The following is a 16627-nucleotide window of genomic DNA, read 5'->3' on the forward strand; positions in this document are numbered from 1 at the left end:
GAAAATGGAGACACTTCGTCTCTCTCCTGGCTGTGGTGCTGGGAAGGATTTTTCTTTTCTTTTTCACTTTTTCACCCCTGGCTTGATTTTTCCCTTTGCCCCGTCCACTCGCCACCATCCTAATCTTGTCATTTCTTTGAGCTTGTGTCTCAGATTTGTGCCTTCTGGGGATTTATTTTTCACTCGTTTCCTCGTTTTCGGTGTCGCCACTAAATTTGATTTGATTTGTTTGCTGCTTTATTTGCAATTTCCTCTGAGTTGCTCCGTGCCTCCTGCTCTTAACCAAGGAATGGAAACGGTGCTGCTTTTTGTGGGTGCGCGAAATGCTCGGGCGGTAGGTTTGGGCTAATGCGCCTTTTTCCTCCTTTTCGGGACCACGTTTTTTGCTGCATCTTTTATATTTTTTTGGTCTTTTTTATTATTTTGGAGAGAGAATATTAACTGTAACGCCACTTTTTAAAACGTAACAATAAACCATCTTTCTGGAGTAACCCGTTTGGCTTTGCTGTAGCGTGGATGTGAATCTGATCCTTTGTGCTGCTGGCAGCATTTCCCGTAAAAGAAACGATGTTTTTATAGTTTTTACTTGTGGCTGAAAGCGGTGGGTTGCAGAGGGGATTTTCTGATTTTCTCACAGTTCACATATATTGGGTTATGGGGGGAGGGGCTTCGTATTTTAAGTTATAATTTGTTTTTGCTATTAATTGCAAGATTCACTTACGGATCATGGCGGAAAGCAGATGTAGCAATGTTAAAAACCGGGCAAAATCAAACAACGTATAGAGGGCACCTTTACTCAGAATTGTCACTGGTAGAAGGAAAGAGATGTGGAGGCCTTTGCTGTTCCCCGATTCTCTGCGCCCCGCATCCCGCTCCCTCCTCCCCGGGACTCGGCAGGACGGAGTGGAACGGGAGCTGGAGGAGACGGGGGAAGCTCCTCCGGCCGTCCCCGGGCTCGGCGGCCGGCGTTTGCCGAGCAGTTCTCGCTGCGTAGTGGGAGTGGGAGACAGCGGGGAAGATGGCGCTGTCTGGCTTCCTGCCAGCGTTTGTTGCGCAGTTTCACTCCCGACTCTCCTCCCCCACGGGCGCCATTTTAAGGTCCTTTCTGTTGCCGCCGCGCTGTGTGGGGCGTAGCCGTTGCGCCCTGCCTGGGCCGTTTCTCTCTGTCTCCGAAGCATTACTCTCTCGGGCCTTGAGATTCTATCCCCGAAATCCCCGAAGCTGCTTGTTTCCCACCTCCCTTCCCCCTTCTCTTTCATTCTTGAAGAAATTGCTCTAAGGGGTTTCTGCTGTGTGTGCTCTGGAGAGAGAGAGGAAGGATTTGTGGCTGTGTGTGTGCAAGGGAGCAAAAACGGTAGATTGTTTTGGGTATGTTTTTCGTGAAGGGCCCTTTCAGGGCTGTTGCGCTGAATCGCTGCCTTCTCAGGCTTCCTGCACCCCCTGATTAGTCTGGGTCGTGGCTCTGTGAGGTGTTAAATTGGCTTAGTTCAGGGGGGCCAGCTTAGAGTTTGTAAACATCACTTCAGAGCATGTTTTCATATTTCCAAAATAGATGTTTCTTGCCATGATTTGCATTCAGAGTGTAGGAAGAAAAAAGATTTGAAAGAATAGACTGTTCTGTTGAATGATGGCAACAAAATACAACATGTCATTAAAAAAGAGACCCACCTTTTAAAAATGCTCTAGGGCAGCATATAGGGCAAAGTAATCTTCGTTGAAGAGCGTTCACTACCTTTAAAAGTGCTTGCAAAAGTACAAGGGTAAATAACTTTTTGGTGGTGGGTAAATAACTCATTTTGTTGTTGTTATTCTCTTGGTAATTTTGGAAACACACGGACACTAGCATCTTTTCAAGGTCTTACTGCTCCCTTATGCCTTACAGAAAGCAGTGCGTTTTCCAAATTAGTAGAATTTGGCACCTTCAGTACGCTTCATAAGTTTTGTTTTGGTGCTGCTTTTTAGGGCGAGTGTTGAAAACAGTCTCCTATTTTTTGATAAAAACCTTTTTTTTCTTTACATTTCTGCGTAATCTGATCAATGCTCACAAGGCTTGTGTTTGATATGAACAACATCTGTATTCAGGAACGGCAAGTATGCTGCCAGAGCAACTCACGCTGTGCCCACTAAGGAGTGTGGAATGCTCATTTACTTCTTCCTTTTACGCATTTTGACAGATCAGAGGAAGGCTTCCCCGTGCCTCTTCCTTGCTCCTGAAGGAAGTGGGAGACTTTTTTTTTAAATTTGAGATTAATTTTAAGGCTGTTTAAATTTTTTGCCTGTTGGTACTGAAGGGTTTTAAATGACATTTCATATGAAGTAGGCATTTTTTAATTGCTTGGAATATACTGAAAAAATTGTATATAATTCTATTTTCTGAAGACTTTCATGGGACAAACTTGTTAACATTTTAGCTTTTTTAAACAGTACACCTGCTAAAACTTTTAATTGTTTAGCAGTCTATTTACTGTGGAGTACAGTCTTAACTTATTTCAGAAATCTTATTACATGAAGTTCACTTTCTTGAAGTGATTATTTTATGTTTTTGTTAACAGTAGTCTTGGGATCAAGGTAATTTTTCTTTAGTGGTAGTGTATTGTTATACAATAAAATTTCTCTGTTACACATCAGTGTCTGGGAGATCGTGTGTGGATTTTTTCATTAATTTGTGAAAATAAGAAATGACAAAAATGGGATGAAAATGACCAGTTTATATTCTCTCAGAGCATAATACTTGCCAGATAACAATATGTATACTCTCCGCTCTGACCTGCTTGCATTAAAGCAAAATGTATTCTCATCTTGAGTTGAGATCTTTGGCAGATAATGTTTAACTATACTAGATCTGTTCTTTTTGGATGTGTTTCCTTGGCTGTGTCTGAGCTTAAAAGTTGTTTCTTTTTGTTGTTGTTGCAAGTAGTACTTTGTATTTCACGTGGCTTTGTTACATTGGCAGAGGGGTGCAGAAGCTCCCCATGTTGATATACCAGCCCAGCTGTGATTTCATTGGTGCACCAGTGAGTAAGGCATCCACTACTTGGATGTTTTACGAGTGTTCTTATTTTGTTCATGCATCGAGCGCTTGTCTTGTATATTATACCCATATTCTTGAGTTCATAATACTCTATGGGTAGCCTTAGGTGAGGTCAGTGCTACCTAGTTGTGCCTTTGACAGAGATGGTTCTACTGTAGCTAAATATTCACGTCACCTTACAGATGTGCAGTTTTCCTGCCCACCCCACGTGTCCTTTTTAAGTAGAGTTTATCTATTTAGTTTACTTCTACTGAGAGAAGAAAAAGGACCCTTTCTGTATCCACAAAGTTTTTCAACAGAACTAAGTCCATAGTCTAGAGTTGAAAAGCTTTGCAGGCATGGATGTGCTGGTGTGCTGTGTTTTCAGTGTTTATACTTCCACATTGGTTCCGGAAAAGTATCCGCATAATTGCAGTTTTATAATGTGGCTCTAATGGTCAATGATGGTGCCTTTTCATGCTGCATTAGACTTGGGATAAGTCTAATGGCTGGCGCTTTTTAGCGTAGACGTAGCAGTGAGAGCACGAAAGTGTGTCATTCCTGTCTTAAGTAATAGATATGGTACAGGCACAAGAGCCTCTTTGATTATGTAGTTCATTCTGTTCAGAGAGTTGGCATAATTTCTTCTGGTAGTTGCGCTGGAATAAGCTGCATCAGTGCTTGAAAGGTTTGTTTTGATGGTGACATTCCTGGTCCAGCATAGACATGGGGATTGTCTACAAAAACAAGTGTTTTGCTTCCTTACCGTAGAGAAAAATCAGCAAGATTAATAAACTGTTGTGTCGTTTGTTGTGACCTGCAACTGTTTTAGTTTGAAAGTTGGAATAACCAGTATCAGCAAAGCTGCCAACATAAATGCATAAACACTGAGCTGAACTGATGTTTTCTCAGGGTTATCACATAGTTGACTGAATACATGTATCTGTGTTTTCAAATGTGTGTTTGCCCCTGCTTTCATTGTTGAAAAAACAACTACTGTGCTTGTATTATTTTTGCTTTATTTGAAGATCGCTGAGTTTTTTAGACAAAATAAAAATTAACTGCCACAAACAGACTATCAGGTTTTTTTGTTGCTTTAGTTTATTTTCTTGCACTAGTTTTGAAATGTTCTAGAATTACTTCCAATGTTACTTTAAGTAACGAAATGCTTACCAAAAGGAGAAGAAAGAAAGTAGGCAAATCACTCTCAAAACCTAATACAGTAGCCTTTCTTTCATTGAAGGTGCTAAGGAAGGGTGGTGAAGAGAGGGGAGTCCAGGAAGAAAGTTTGAACTTCATGGCAGGAAACTGATAATGTTTGTGAGGGCTGACCTTGCACTCTGTCTCAGGTACACCTTGCGGTAGTTTTACTGTGAACTTGATCAGAGAGTGGAACTTGAGAATCTGGTGTTGAAGCTTGAATTCATTGAGATGTGTCGACTACAGAAAATATCTTGGCTGCACTGAAAGAGGTGGCAAAATCTCCATTGGCTTCAGCAAGGGCAAGATAGGCAGCGTGCAGGATTTTCAGTCTGGTTTTGGGGGTGTTGGATAAGGACTGCACTGCAAAATCAGTTACACATCTGTTAATTTCTCATATTCAAATTTTGGTTTATTTCCCAGACATAATAACTGAAAGGAGTATAAATCTCTGTTCAGCTTTAACTATTGGGTTGTAAGCTCCTACTAGCTTGTGTGAACTGTGCCTGTGGCAACGTAACTAGTTTTGTGGTGGTTGTTTTTTTAAATCAGTATGGACTACAGTGTCTATGAAAAGGTATTAATTTGGCATTGATTTCTAAATTAATTGAGAACAGTTTATAAGGAAGTTACGTTCTGGGTTCTAATAAGTGTTTTATCAAAATCTTTAAAAAATATATGCACAGCATGAGAAGTATGATGCATAGATACTCTCTAGTAGAAACGAGGTGAAAACATCTGAAGAACAGATTCGTTGCACAAATAACATACCGTAATAGCCTGTGTTAGTGCATGCAGTAGTTTCTAGAAATACTTAGGAGCATCCAACTTCCTTTGGGCAGACGAATATTTTTTCCAAAGGAAATATTGAGATTATGCTACATTCTTTGTCTCTTTTGGGATGAAACCAGGACCTTTCAAAATGCTTTATGAACTCTGAGATTCCTGAAGATTTTTGTATGTGATGGAGCTGTTTGAAAGGCTGAGCCCAGAATCGGCCGTAGCAAAGCGATGTGGGCAGGCACTGCTGGGGAAATGGGCTGAGCCATGGGTTCAACCTGGTAAATCCCATGGGGTAGGAAAGATCCTGACCTCCAAGCTCTGCGTTACTCTGGATTAACTCTACACGGTTTAAAAATAAACTGTTTCCAGATGAAAGTCTTGTCAAGATTTTGGCATTGCCAAGAGCAGCTCTGGATGCAGTAAGAGAAAATTGTATTGAATAAATCAGAAATTAAATTCTGAACATGTGTGTCTGAGGAAAAGCAGATTTTAGACAGCTGCACTGGGGGTTCACAAATGTACGCGGTCTGCTTGACTGTAGCTGGATTAACCTTTACTGTCATACATGCTGCTAACAATGGGAGTGCACGTTTCCCTTTTTTTCCCTAATATATTAAAATATGACTGTAGATTATTGGAAGCTTGATAAGTTACCACATTTGCCAAACTCAAATCAGGATTTTTTTTTTTTTAAATGAGAAGTCAAATTTAAGAGTTGAATAAACAGCCTATTGTAGGTTGTCTGTGCTCTAACATGTGTTTTTTAATTTATATTTCTGTGTGTGGAGCTGGTACTTCACAAGGTGTAAAGACCCTGTCTGTCCTCTTAGGTGTTCATCTACTGCTGAATCTTAGAAACCATGAAGATGCAAACCGTTGTGCTTAGCAGTTCATGAGAGGTAGCACTTCCGTGTTTCTTGTCTTGTTGCTATTTATCTGACTCCTGAGTCGTTTCCATTTTTTTGAAATAGTTTTTCATAAGTTTTGCATCATTCTTCTGAATAGATAGACAGGATAATAAAGTAAATAGGAAAAATAATGAAATATGTACAAATATATATGTATAAAACCAATATAAAGCCCTTCTCCCCGCCAGTGATGATTATGTCACCAGAGGCTCTGCAGAGCAGGGCACTTGAAAAGTTCCAGACCGGACCCAGAAGCAAGATGCAGGAACTGGATTCAGGAACACAGGGATCAGGGTTGGAGACTGACGAAATAGCAGGGTTCTGCTGGAACTTCAGCCATCGCAGAAGACGGGGAGAAGAGAAGAGGGCAGAGGGGTGAGACCCTTGTGATCGCTCAGCTTTATATTGAGTGTGACATATGTGGGATGGAATACCTAGTTGGTCAGTTTTGGATCTGCTCGTCCCCAGAGGTGCGGATACAGCACCCACGGTGAGACAGTGGCCTTGTCATTGTTTCCGTAACATACAAACACTATCACTTGTATATGTACACACTGTCTGCGAAAACGTGCTGCTAGTTTCAGTAAATACAGCCACTTAGAAGAGACTGAGCTGAAAAGTAAAAGCACTAAATAGAAAGCTAGTTCTGTTTAGCTCAAACCGAGACATACTTGGAATCTTGAAATGAAAACACATTTTCACATAAATGGAAAGTTCACAGTTGTATATTGCACTGCGCTATTAGGCTGGAATCCCAAATTTCTTGCTTTATTAGCTCTTTTTTTAGACCACAATTCCAGGTTGATTTTTTAACAGTATAGTTGTTGCTTTTCGTTGATTACTTTGGAAGAGAAAATACTTCTGAGGAATAATTACATACTGTAGAATATAAACACAGCATGGTTTGCAAGTGAGTAGTTAAAACCTCGTGTTTTAAAAACTACATTTTAAAAATTACTTTTGCTTCCTTATTCCTGTTGTCCTGAAATTACTTCTGCCTTCTGTCTTTTTACCTGAGTGAAACTGAGAGTGAAATTTATATTTATAATGAAGTTTTTCAATATTACCTCTTTTTCATTGAATAGTGGGTCATTATTATACTGCACATAATTTTTTACATTGAGAGAAGTGGCAATACCTCTTAATACTAATTTTTTTGTATTCCATCTGTGTAAAAATCAGTTTCTTGAAAATAAAGGGCTTGATGTGGCAAGCAGTTGCTTAAGTTGATCATAAAACACATGCTTGGTCAGATACAAGAATTTGAAATTGTCCAGTTTTCAAGATCCTGGATTGTTCAAAAGTAGCCTGGATTTGAAGTCAAGAATGAAATATGTGATAAGAAGGGTTTGAGTTTATACTCCTCCGTTTCTCTCCTATGTTGCAGAGATTGAAGTGTGGTTGTTCCTGTGTAGGTGGGTTTCTGAGGCTGCCTGTTTGTTAGGAACCTGAGAGATAACTAAAGGCATGTCTAAGACAGTAGTTACAGCATGTTAGCAGCCTGAAGTACATACTGTTCAAGTGATACGCATTGCCTACTATGTGGTAAAATGGCATTTTTCCTAGTTCAGAAGCACGCTGAACAAAATATCGGCACTGTGAAAATTAATGGAAGTTGTGCTGGAAATTTGTGTAAGGGAAGGACTAAGAACTTCCAACTCTGTGTTTTGCCTTTGCAGTCAGTGTGGAGTCACTTAACGCTGCTGTGATCTTTTGATGTAATTTACCAAGGGATGGATGCTTGGGTTAATAGAGTTATCTTACATCTGTATTCAAAAAGATATAAGGGATAAACATGTCACAAATTTGATGTCGCACACTCGGTTCACTACAATACCATTCTCTATAGGGACTATTACAGTAACTTTGATTTCTTCTATTGTTGTTCTGATGATTATTGTTATAATGACAATTTATTTTAGATATTACACAGTGAAGTTACTATTAGTGTTGGGATTGTAGATTAAAATTGTGGAGAATGGTGTAGAGCAGCATAGCGGTACAGAAGATTTGGTGGCTCAGATCCATTATAAAGCATGATGGAGGTGTTGCCAGAGTTCCTGCTAATGACTGTGAATTCTTACTGAATTTGTGAGGATTAGTGGGCATATCTCATAACTCAAACAGTAGTTGCTTCAGGTGCTGCGGATCTTACTGCATGCAAGTTTGATTATCTCCCACTGTAAAGCTGTAACTACAGCAATCATTTCCTTGCTTTAAAGCATTGATTTCCAGTAAGTCCTCACTCTCAGAAGTCATGGGCCAGCATGCTGCCAGTCAGGAATTGATCCCATGTAGTTGCACGGAAGTTGAGTCTGTAGATGTTTACAACAGTTTTGCGTATAAATTTATTTACTTGTGTCTTACCAAGTTTTAATGTTGATCCTATCACACTTTTGGGAATTACTGCTCTAAATGTGGCTTTTCTAAACTCGCGAGAATCTTAGGCTTTTTTAAAAATGTGAAATTAGTATTTACTGCTTTGTATCTGAAGTTATGTATTAAGGTTGTATGAAATTCTGAATTACTTTGAGAAAGGAAAATGATTCTTTTGTGACAAGCTTGAATATAATTTGAGTGAATATAAGATGCATTATTTACAATGGTTTTGAATTCTCACATTTTTTAAGTTATAAAAATAAGATACAGTATACGAAGCATGCACAAGTAGTTGGACTGTTTCTGGACAAGCCCAGTTTTAGTGATTCTGGAGGCTACAGACCCTGCGCGTGTTGCACGATGCTGTGGATTGTGTGGCATGGTGATGAAAGATGCAGGCTTGTGAGGACCACTGGAGGTTACCTGGCGCTGCCCTTCACTGTGAGCAGAACTGGCTTCAAAGTTAGAACAGGTTGGCCGGGGCCATTTGAGTTTTGAAAATTTCCAAAGAGGGTAATTCCACCGTCTTGCTTGAGCATTCTTATTTGTGAACTTTTTTCCTTACACCCGGTTGGGATTTTCTGTGTTGCATGTTTTGGCTGTTCCCTGGTATCTTGCTGTGCCTTGATGAGAAAAGGCTGACTCTGCTTGTCTAGGGGGGAGGAATCGCTTCCATTGACCTGCTGCCTGCGCTGTACCAACACGAGAGTGGTGGCTGTGTTACCTGTAGCTGTGTGGCTGTGGTCTGACTGTTTCTTTAAGCTGGCTCAGGCACTGCTGCCTTCTCCAGTAGTTAACCACGGTGCTCCCTCATTCCCATTCCCTCCCTTGTGCTTGTGCTAGTGCCCTTGTAGCCTCCTGGCAAGCCAGAATGGAACCAGGAAGCTAATCCAAGTTGAAACAGATCAATATGTTTTGTCAGGTCAGTTTTCTGTTCCAGGTGACTGGCTCTGGGAAAATGGATGTGAGGGGCGCAGAACCACTTGCTTCCCCTTTCCTTGGTCTGTGCTCTGTAGTAGACGAGAGTGTTGAAAGGGGAAGACAAGGGCTTTAAGGCTGAGTTATTGCAGTCCTCCGGAGGGTTGGCTTGCGTAGCTGGGGTTTCCTTGTCAGTTTTATTACTTTCACCTTTTCTCCTATTCTGTTCAAGAGCGTGTGATAAAGGGCACTCTGGTTATTTCCTAAAAGGGGATAGGCAGTGCTGCTTCCACAGGTACGTGTGAGCCATGATGAAGAGTACACTGAGTTCAGCAGTGCAGTAGCAGGGGCATGAATTAAAACAGTAGAGGCTTTGCTGGTAATAAGTTACAGGGAATCTGTGCCAGGTTGTGACTAATTAATAAGGATTACCCTTTGTAAATTAGTTGGATGCACCACCAGGGCTGAGTTTGGCCTACTTACAATAAACCGATTTTTTTTTTTTTTAAGACACTGTAGAACAGTATTGATGATAATTAGGTATTTGTTAAAATACATTGTAAGGGCTCTCCAGCAGGTTTTGTGGATCCTCCCAGTGTGTATTTTTCCCTCAAATGTCTGCAGCGTGGGCTCTTGTCAGGCCTTGGGTGCACTGGTGGGCCCTGATGTGCCAGACAAGCCTCACCTGGAGCCTCTACCCACACCCATTGCCCACAGGCTGAACCCCCCATCAAATGATCCAAATACAGAAATGAGTCAATCGTCAGGGGTCTAGGCCAGGGGTCTCCAGGTGTTTCTGATTGTATACCCCTATTGGTAAAAGTGTTTTGAGCATGCACCCCCAATATATGTATATTTACTTATAAATGACATGCATGTACAACTAAAGTTTTGATATTTTCTCCCTGCACCCCAGTGGATTGTCTTGCGCAGCCCCTGGGGTGCAAACACTCCTCTTTAGAGACCACTGGTCTTGGCTATGTAATTCAGACCCTCTAATGCCACTCATTGTGTTGAGTTTTATTTTAAGACACTCAAGGTTTTTATGCATTTCATACATCAGTCATTGATTTGGCCCAATATATATTAACAGACGGTAAGGAGGACAGGATTTGTATAAGTTGTGTATAGAAAAACTGAAAAGATAGCCAGCAAGAAAAGCAGCAATCTTTTCTATCATTTGTGCTGTAGAAAATGCATTAGGAAAAATTCACAGGGTAGGCTTGCGTTCATTAACACACTTTTAAATGAGCATCTGTGTCAAGGTCATGTGTTGCTGAAGTTGTCCTCTTTTCTAACTAGACTGAACAAGTAGTTGCTTTTGGGTATGCAGGGACTTGTGCACCTCCTCTTTTGCCATCCTGAAGTTAACAGGACACTAATCCTCACAGAAAATCTGCATCAGTTAAAAAGATTTAAACCTGCAGTTAAGTGGTTAGGTAGATCTTGGGTATGTGTGGTGAAAGAGGAACAGAATTTAATCTACCTACGTAGGTTGTGGCTTGGTTGTGATCTTGATTGTTCTTTCACAGACCACATACCCCATGTGTGCAGTTTTAATACTGTGTTGGTCCTGTGGTATTTCACAAGAGCTCTGCCATGCAGTGTCATGTTAGTGTAGTGTTACCTAGCCATCCTGTGTGGGGATGCTGAGATGGCAGCACGGTTTTATTTGCAGTTTTCAAGGCGCAGGAGCATGCAGCCCCTTGGGCTTCAAATGCTGATTGGAGCAACTTCTGAATGTAGCAAGAGCTATGTGTGATAGATGTGTTCATGACTTAAGTGCTGATACATTCATCAACAGTATAAAAATTCTGGTTTTACACAGATAGCTCTTTGGTAAAGCAAAAGTGCAAAGAAAAAGGTGACATAATTATTTTTCGTGTGTGTATAGAGTTCGGGTAGTGTTGACAAGAATGTTGTTAGTGTGTTAGGAAGGTGCACTTCTGGAGGGAACTGGTGGTGATTCTTGGTGTTTATAAAAAATGTAGCTGTCCTCTGTGGGTTTTATTGCCTGTGGTAAACTGGCAGTAGTTTCCAGTATGCTGGGTAGATTTTTCTTGTATCATATTTGTGAAATGAAAAACAACAAATTAGTTCTTCTAATGAAGCCAACTGCATGTTCAGCCAAAGGGCTGAATACTGAATAGTACATATTATTAAGATTTTCTTTAATTGGTGTTTTTATGCAACTTACTTTCCTTCTGATGGTTATGTACAGGTTTTCAAGAGTTTAGTGAACTCATCAAATTTGTCTAATTTGTGTTAGTAGTTTTAATACCCACAGGAGTACTGAGTGAACAAAGTTCTGTGTGGTCACTTTCCATAATGTTGAATCCTTATTGTAGTATAACCACAGAGAATATTTGGTTTGATAAAGTGAAGATATTTTATTTTATTTAAATAACGATGCCAGTATTGCCATAAGACACAGAGGATGGTGTTTTCAGAAGCAGGCATGCAGTGTGAAAACAAAGATCCTGTTAACTCTCAGTAGAGCTGATTTTTACTTTAGGTTAGCTAGGACTCTTTGAAACCTTGCTCTTGAGGGATGGAGATGCTGTTTAGGGTTGCAGGAAATAACAGCTTTCTGTAAGTAGTACTAACACTGCAGTTAAAGCAGAATGCTAATCACGTTAGTGATAATTGCATATTAATTTGGTCTTCCTAATGTGAATTTACATTTACATTTTGTGACATCATAAAATGTCATGCTATTTGCTTGGCATTAAATTGCAAGATCAGTGTTCATGCTGGTGGCTGTATGCAACAGTGAGCAGATGTGCCACTGAATCATGGGAGAAACTCTTTTTCATAAGATGCCTAATCACCTCACAAATGCTGATTTTGTTGACATTTGAGGTAGTTCCCTGTAGCCATGATTTGTTTTCCTGTTCTCCCAGACAGGTGATACTGGGGGATCCTTATAGTAATGCATCCTCTGGTCCTGCTTTACCCTTTCTGTAAACTAAAGCACAGGAGACTGAAGAAAAAAATCTGTATGAGGATCTGCAGTATAGAGGACAGGGTATGAACCAGTTTCACAATCAGTGGAATATAGAAAAATGACAGGTAAGAGATTACAGGATCACCAGGCAGCTGAGGTGGGCAGGAGTGTCTGGAGATCACCTCATCCCGTGTCCTGCTCACAGCAGGCTGTGTCCAGCTGAGCTCTGGGTATCTGCAAGGATGGAGACTCCGTAACCTTGCTGGAAAACCTGTGCCGCTGTTTGGCTGCCCTGAGTTAAGAAGTGCTGAAGAATGATTCACGTGGATCTACTGACAGAAAGTAAATTTCTCTTTGGCAAGAATTAAGAGAGAATTAAAGGCAAAACTATATTAATTAGAGTGATAACTGTTATGACAGACTGATTAAGGGAAGTTGAGGGGAAAAAACCGAGCATGGAATGCACAGTGATCAATTTGATGTGATTAGAAGATACTGTGAAGATGAGATTGGATAACTAACTGGAAGCCAGATACCAAAAGTTTTAGGAAATGATAGCACCAGCTGATAATTAAACTGGTAGATTAGATGGGTTCTTTACAGAAAATAAGCTAGGATAAAGTGATGCTGAGAGTTACCGGTAAGAGGAAGAAGATGCAGTCTCATATGACATTCTGAGAGTTACAGTGAACAGGAGAGCCAGGATGTGCAAACAGAAGCTTTGGAGGAGCAGCGATCAGAGGAAGAAATGATGAAATGTGTTTGGTACCGGCAGCTCCCAACTGAGTAGACAGCACATAAGAGCATTGGTAGTCATGACGTTGGGAGGCTAAAAATGCTCCGCACACAGTGAATGGATGCTTGCAGTCAGCTTGATTCATGCAGATGAATTCTCCACCCATTGTTAGAAGGATTGTCAGAATGCTGTGCTATGAATCCCAGGTTCATTTAAGTACACTTCTGGGTATGGTCGAGAAACTGGAAGTGGCCGTACTGTCACTAGCAATAGCTAAGAAAGGCATGCTGGAAAATAGTGTTCTTTTTAATGCTCTGTAATGTCTCGGCTATGGTTTGGTTCTAGCCTGTAACAGCTCCGTCATGATACTGGCCTAAATTTGTTTACCGTTTTGGCTGGTCAGTTTTATAGCCACTGGTTTGTAACAGTCTTTGTAGGTTGTGTAGTGTTCGGTTATTCCCTTACTGGGATTATCTGAGATTAAATTACTATAGCAGCATTTTAATTGGAATCTTGGGATTCTATTCAGATTTATTTTACTGCTTTTTAAGTTGTAGAAGTTCTGTTTAACCAGCTTGGTTAATCATTTGTCTTTTTCCAATTTAAAATTCTAAAAATACCCTAAATGATGAAACATTGCATGGGACTTTGTATATCATTACATATGACTGAATTTGATTTTGAGATAAATCAGTGGACCTTTGTAGAAGGTGCAGGTTTATTTAAGAGCTTTGCCAATAGCAGATGTCTGTCAGCTTCATATACTGTTTAATAAAAATTACTGAGATATTCTAAATTGTTTTTATTGTTGAAAGCAGTCTTTTGTTTGATATGTATCAAATATCCGTCCTCCCCCTTTTTGTTCTAGTTGTCATGGATGATGACGACGATGAATCCTGTCTCCTTGATCTCATTGGGTAAGTCTTCCTTAAGCCATTCTTTCAGAAAAGTTGGGAAAAATAGTTCTGTGAAATCCTCGTCTAGAAGGTGATTCTATCTCAGTATTATCTCAAGAGCAGCTGACTTGTGAATGAAATGAGTAGCTATGCTTTGCTTCCTCCATGTGAAGTTGTGTGTATCACAAAACCTTCGGTCCCAGTGTATTCCAGCTGGCAGTCCCCACACTGGCCTTATCCTCAAGAGAGGCCAAGGACTTGAGTGTGCATTGAGGCTGCATTCTCTTCTCGGCCCCTGCAAATACCAGGTCGGCATTGAGGCATGTTACCAGGGATATTGCTACAAACTTAATTGCAAAGAAGTTTTTTTGTTTGTTAATGAAAAATAATTTTAAAATCTCATTTTTTTGAGTAGTGGAAGTAGATACTTTGTTAATGCTGTGCTTGTACACTAGGAAAAGTAAAATTGTTCTTAATTACAAATACTTTCTACTAATAAAATACATTTGCATTAAAATGTTGGAAAAATAGAATTGCTACCCAGTACTGTTTAAGTATTCACAACAAACAAGAATTTAGCAACATTTTGCTCAAAGATACTTGAATTGAATAAAGTTGGTGATTTTTAATGGTCTTTCTAAAATAATTACGATAACTGAAGCATGAGCAAGATTTTTGAGCATTGTATATGTGTCAAGTTACCTTCCTTTGACTAACATTCACATCAGTATTTAAGAACAGATAATATGCTGTAATGCATTTAAAACATAGGAAAATGGAACATTTCATATACTATACTTTGTTCAAACTCTGCCAGAAATCAGTGTGACATCAGTCTCATAGCAGCTACTAAAAGATGGTCTCACGTTCACGTGAGAATTTTTTACTGTCTTAAATGTTGTAAATAAATAGGCATTTTACCTTTATTATGCACTGAAAGCTTCCAGCAAAGCCAGTGGGCGCTTTAACTTCAGAAAAAACCAAAATGTTACCACCGTGGCTGCTGTAATTTGAGGGTTACTCTGTGGATGCTATAGCAAAAGCATTGCCAGCAGTGGCTCAGTTATATTCTGTGAAGTACACTGTGCAAGTGATTATAGCTATATGAAAACACATCCTGCTTGGAACATAAAGATGATAATTGACTGCATGGGACAATAAAGTGCTCTGTCATGAGCATGAATCCTGAGGATCCTGGTGCAAGTTCACAGGTGGTCCAGAAAGTGAAGTGCTCTCCATACAGATGAGTGTTTGTCTGAAAAATTACAGTGTTCTTCTTGCTGCTGGCAGCAATTACTGTCTTAAGCATCTAGAAGAATGGAAAACAGTATTTATTTTCCATCTGATCCTTGATTTTGGTAAGTGCCTTCTAAAATTCCTTCCTTATAAAAGATTATATTTAAGGTGGTGAAGTGTGCTTCATTTTTCTTTGCATTTTTCATTATTTAAAGCCAGTGAGTGTAATTGGTATTAAACAGCCTGGTTATTATTTATCAATAAAACTCAAACATGATAGAGCCCTGTATGAGATCACAAGTTCTGTTCTTCTTAATTGTTGAAATTTAGTGTAATCCACTATGAAAGTGACATTTTTGTTTGAAAATACATTTAACCACTTCTGTGCTCTAAACATTCTTGTACCATAAGGTCCCTGCCAAGTATTGTCTAACATGTCTTTTGTAAACACATGAATGCAGTTTGTTTTTTTAAGTGAAAAACAAACAAACAACAGGAACAGAGATGTGTTTGTGCTTTTAGAAGACTAGTTGTAAACCTGGAAGTTCTTTAACTCGGTTCTTCTTTATTTTCTACGATAATCAAGAGAGAAGAGGAGATGTTTTGGATTAATACTTTTTTACATGAGAATCTCCTACTTCTTAAAATTGTTTTCTTATTACTTGTTAATCAATAAAGATGTTTTAAAATCAAAAAGCTTCATGTCATTTTATTCTTCATGCTAATGGACACGTTGGGAAATGCTGTACAATTGTGTTAACAGGATTATTTTAATACAACCTTTTAATGTTTTTTACTTGGTCTGTGTGTGCGGTTACATTAATGTATTTTTGATTTGTTTGAATTTCAGGTACTCACTCTGTCAGACCACATGTTTAATCTGAGTTTGTTCAGTGATAGCGTTAAGTTAATGAAATACACTGACATTTTATTTCATATTTAATCAGTTATTTCTGTGGTTGATTTCACTTGGATAAGGTACTGTTTTTTTTCAAAGTGAAGGGACTGTTACTCTGGCAAGCACAAGTTTTTGGTAACTTAGGTTACACGTGGCAAAAAACGTGTTAAAGATTAAGGTTTGTAAATCCCCTGTTGACTTACACACGAGCTAAACAGACATTACAGTTCATCTCTGTAGAAGAGAGAGTACCTGTTACAGTTCTCGTGTTATTTGGTGGTAGTATTTTCCTTAGGTTTTGTACTGTGTATTGTCATAAAATACTGTGTGTTTTAGGAGAATATAAATAATATCCTCATACAGGGAAGTAAAGTAGAATGCAACTAAGATTTTGTGGTGAACGTGGTTTATTGCTTAAAATGTCTTGGTACAGTGAAAGCAAATATGATCATCATCTGAAAATTGTGCTGATACAGAAACACAGATCTTCAGATAGTATAAACTTTCGGGTTTTCCTTGGAGTCAGTGAAAGAAATGTGCTTTTACTATTAACCTAATTTCTATGAATGCAGTATCTGGCTTAGTTAAATTAACCTCATTAGCAGAAAGACTTTCCTAAAAGTGGTAACTTTTTTTTTTCCTCCCTTAAGGGACCCACAGGCGCTGAATTATTTTCTACATGGACCTAGTAGTAAATCTGTAAGTAGCATTCATGT

General features: G+C 39.4%; 1 protein-coding gene across 1 annotated transcript in view; it reads left to right on the forward strand.

The window, feature by feature from the left end:
- The first annotated feature begins 144 nt into the window (after positions 1–144).
- GLTSCR1L (GLTSCR1-like) overlaps positions 145–16627 on the forward strand; it is a 31614-nt gene continuing 15131 nt past the window's right edge. Inside the window, exons 1-3 of the mRNA XM_010178795.1 lie at positions 145–334; positions 13750–13798; positions 16562–16610. Coding sequence (XP_010177097.1) covers positions 13755–13798; positions 16562–16610 — 93 coding nt within the window. The 5' untranslated portion in view covers positions 145–334; positions 13750–13754. The remainder of the gene's footprint in view (positions 335–13749; positions 13799–16561; positions 16611–16627) is intronic.

This window comes from Mesitornis unicolor, unplaced genomic scaffold (genome assembly GCF_000695765.1).
Source record: "Mesitornis unicolor isolate BGI_N332 unplaced genomic scaffold, ASM69576v1 scaffold33112, whole genome shotgun sequence".
Lineage (NCBI taxonomy): Eukaryota > Metazoa > Chordata > Aves > Mesitornithiformes > Mesitornithidae > Mesitornis > Mesitornis unicolor.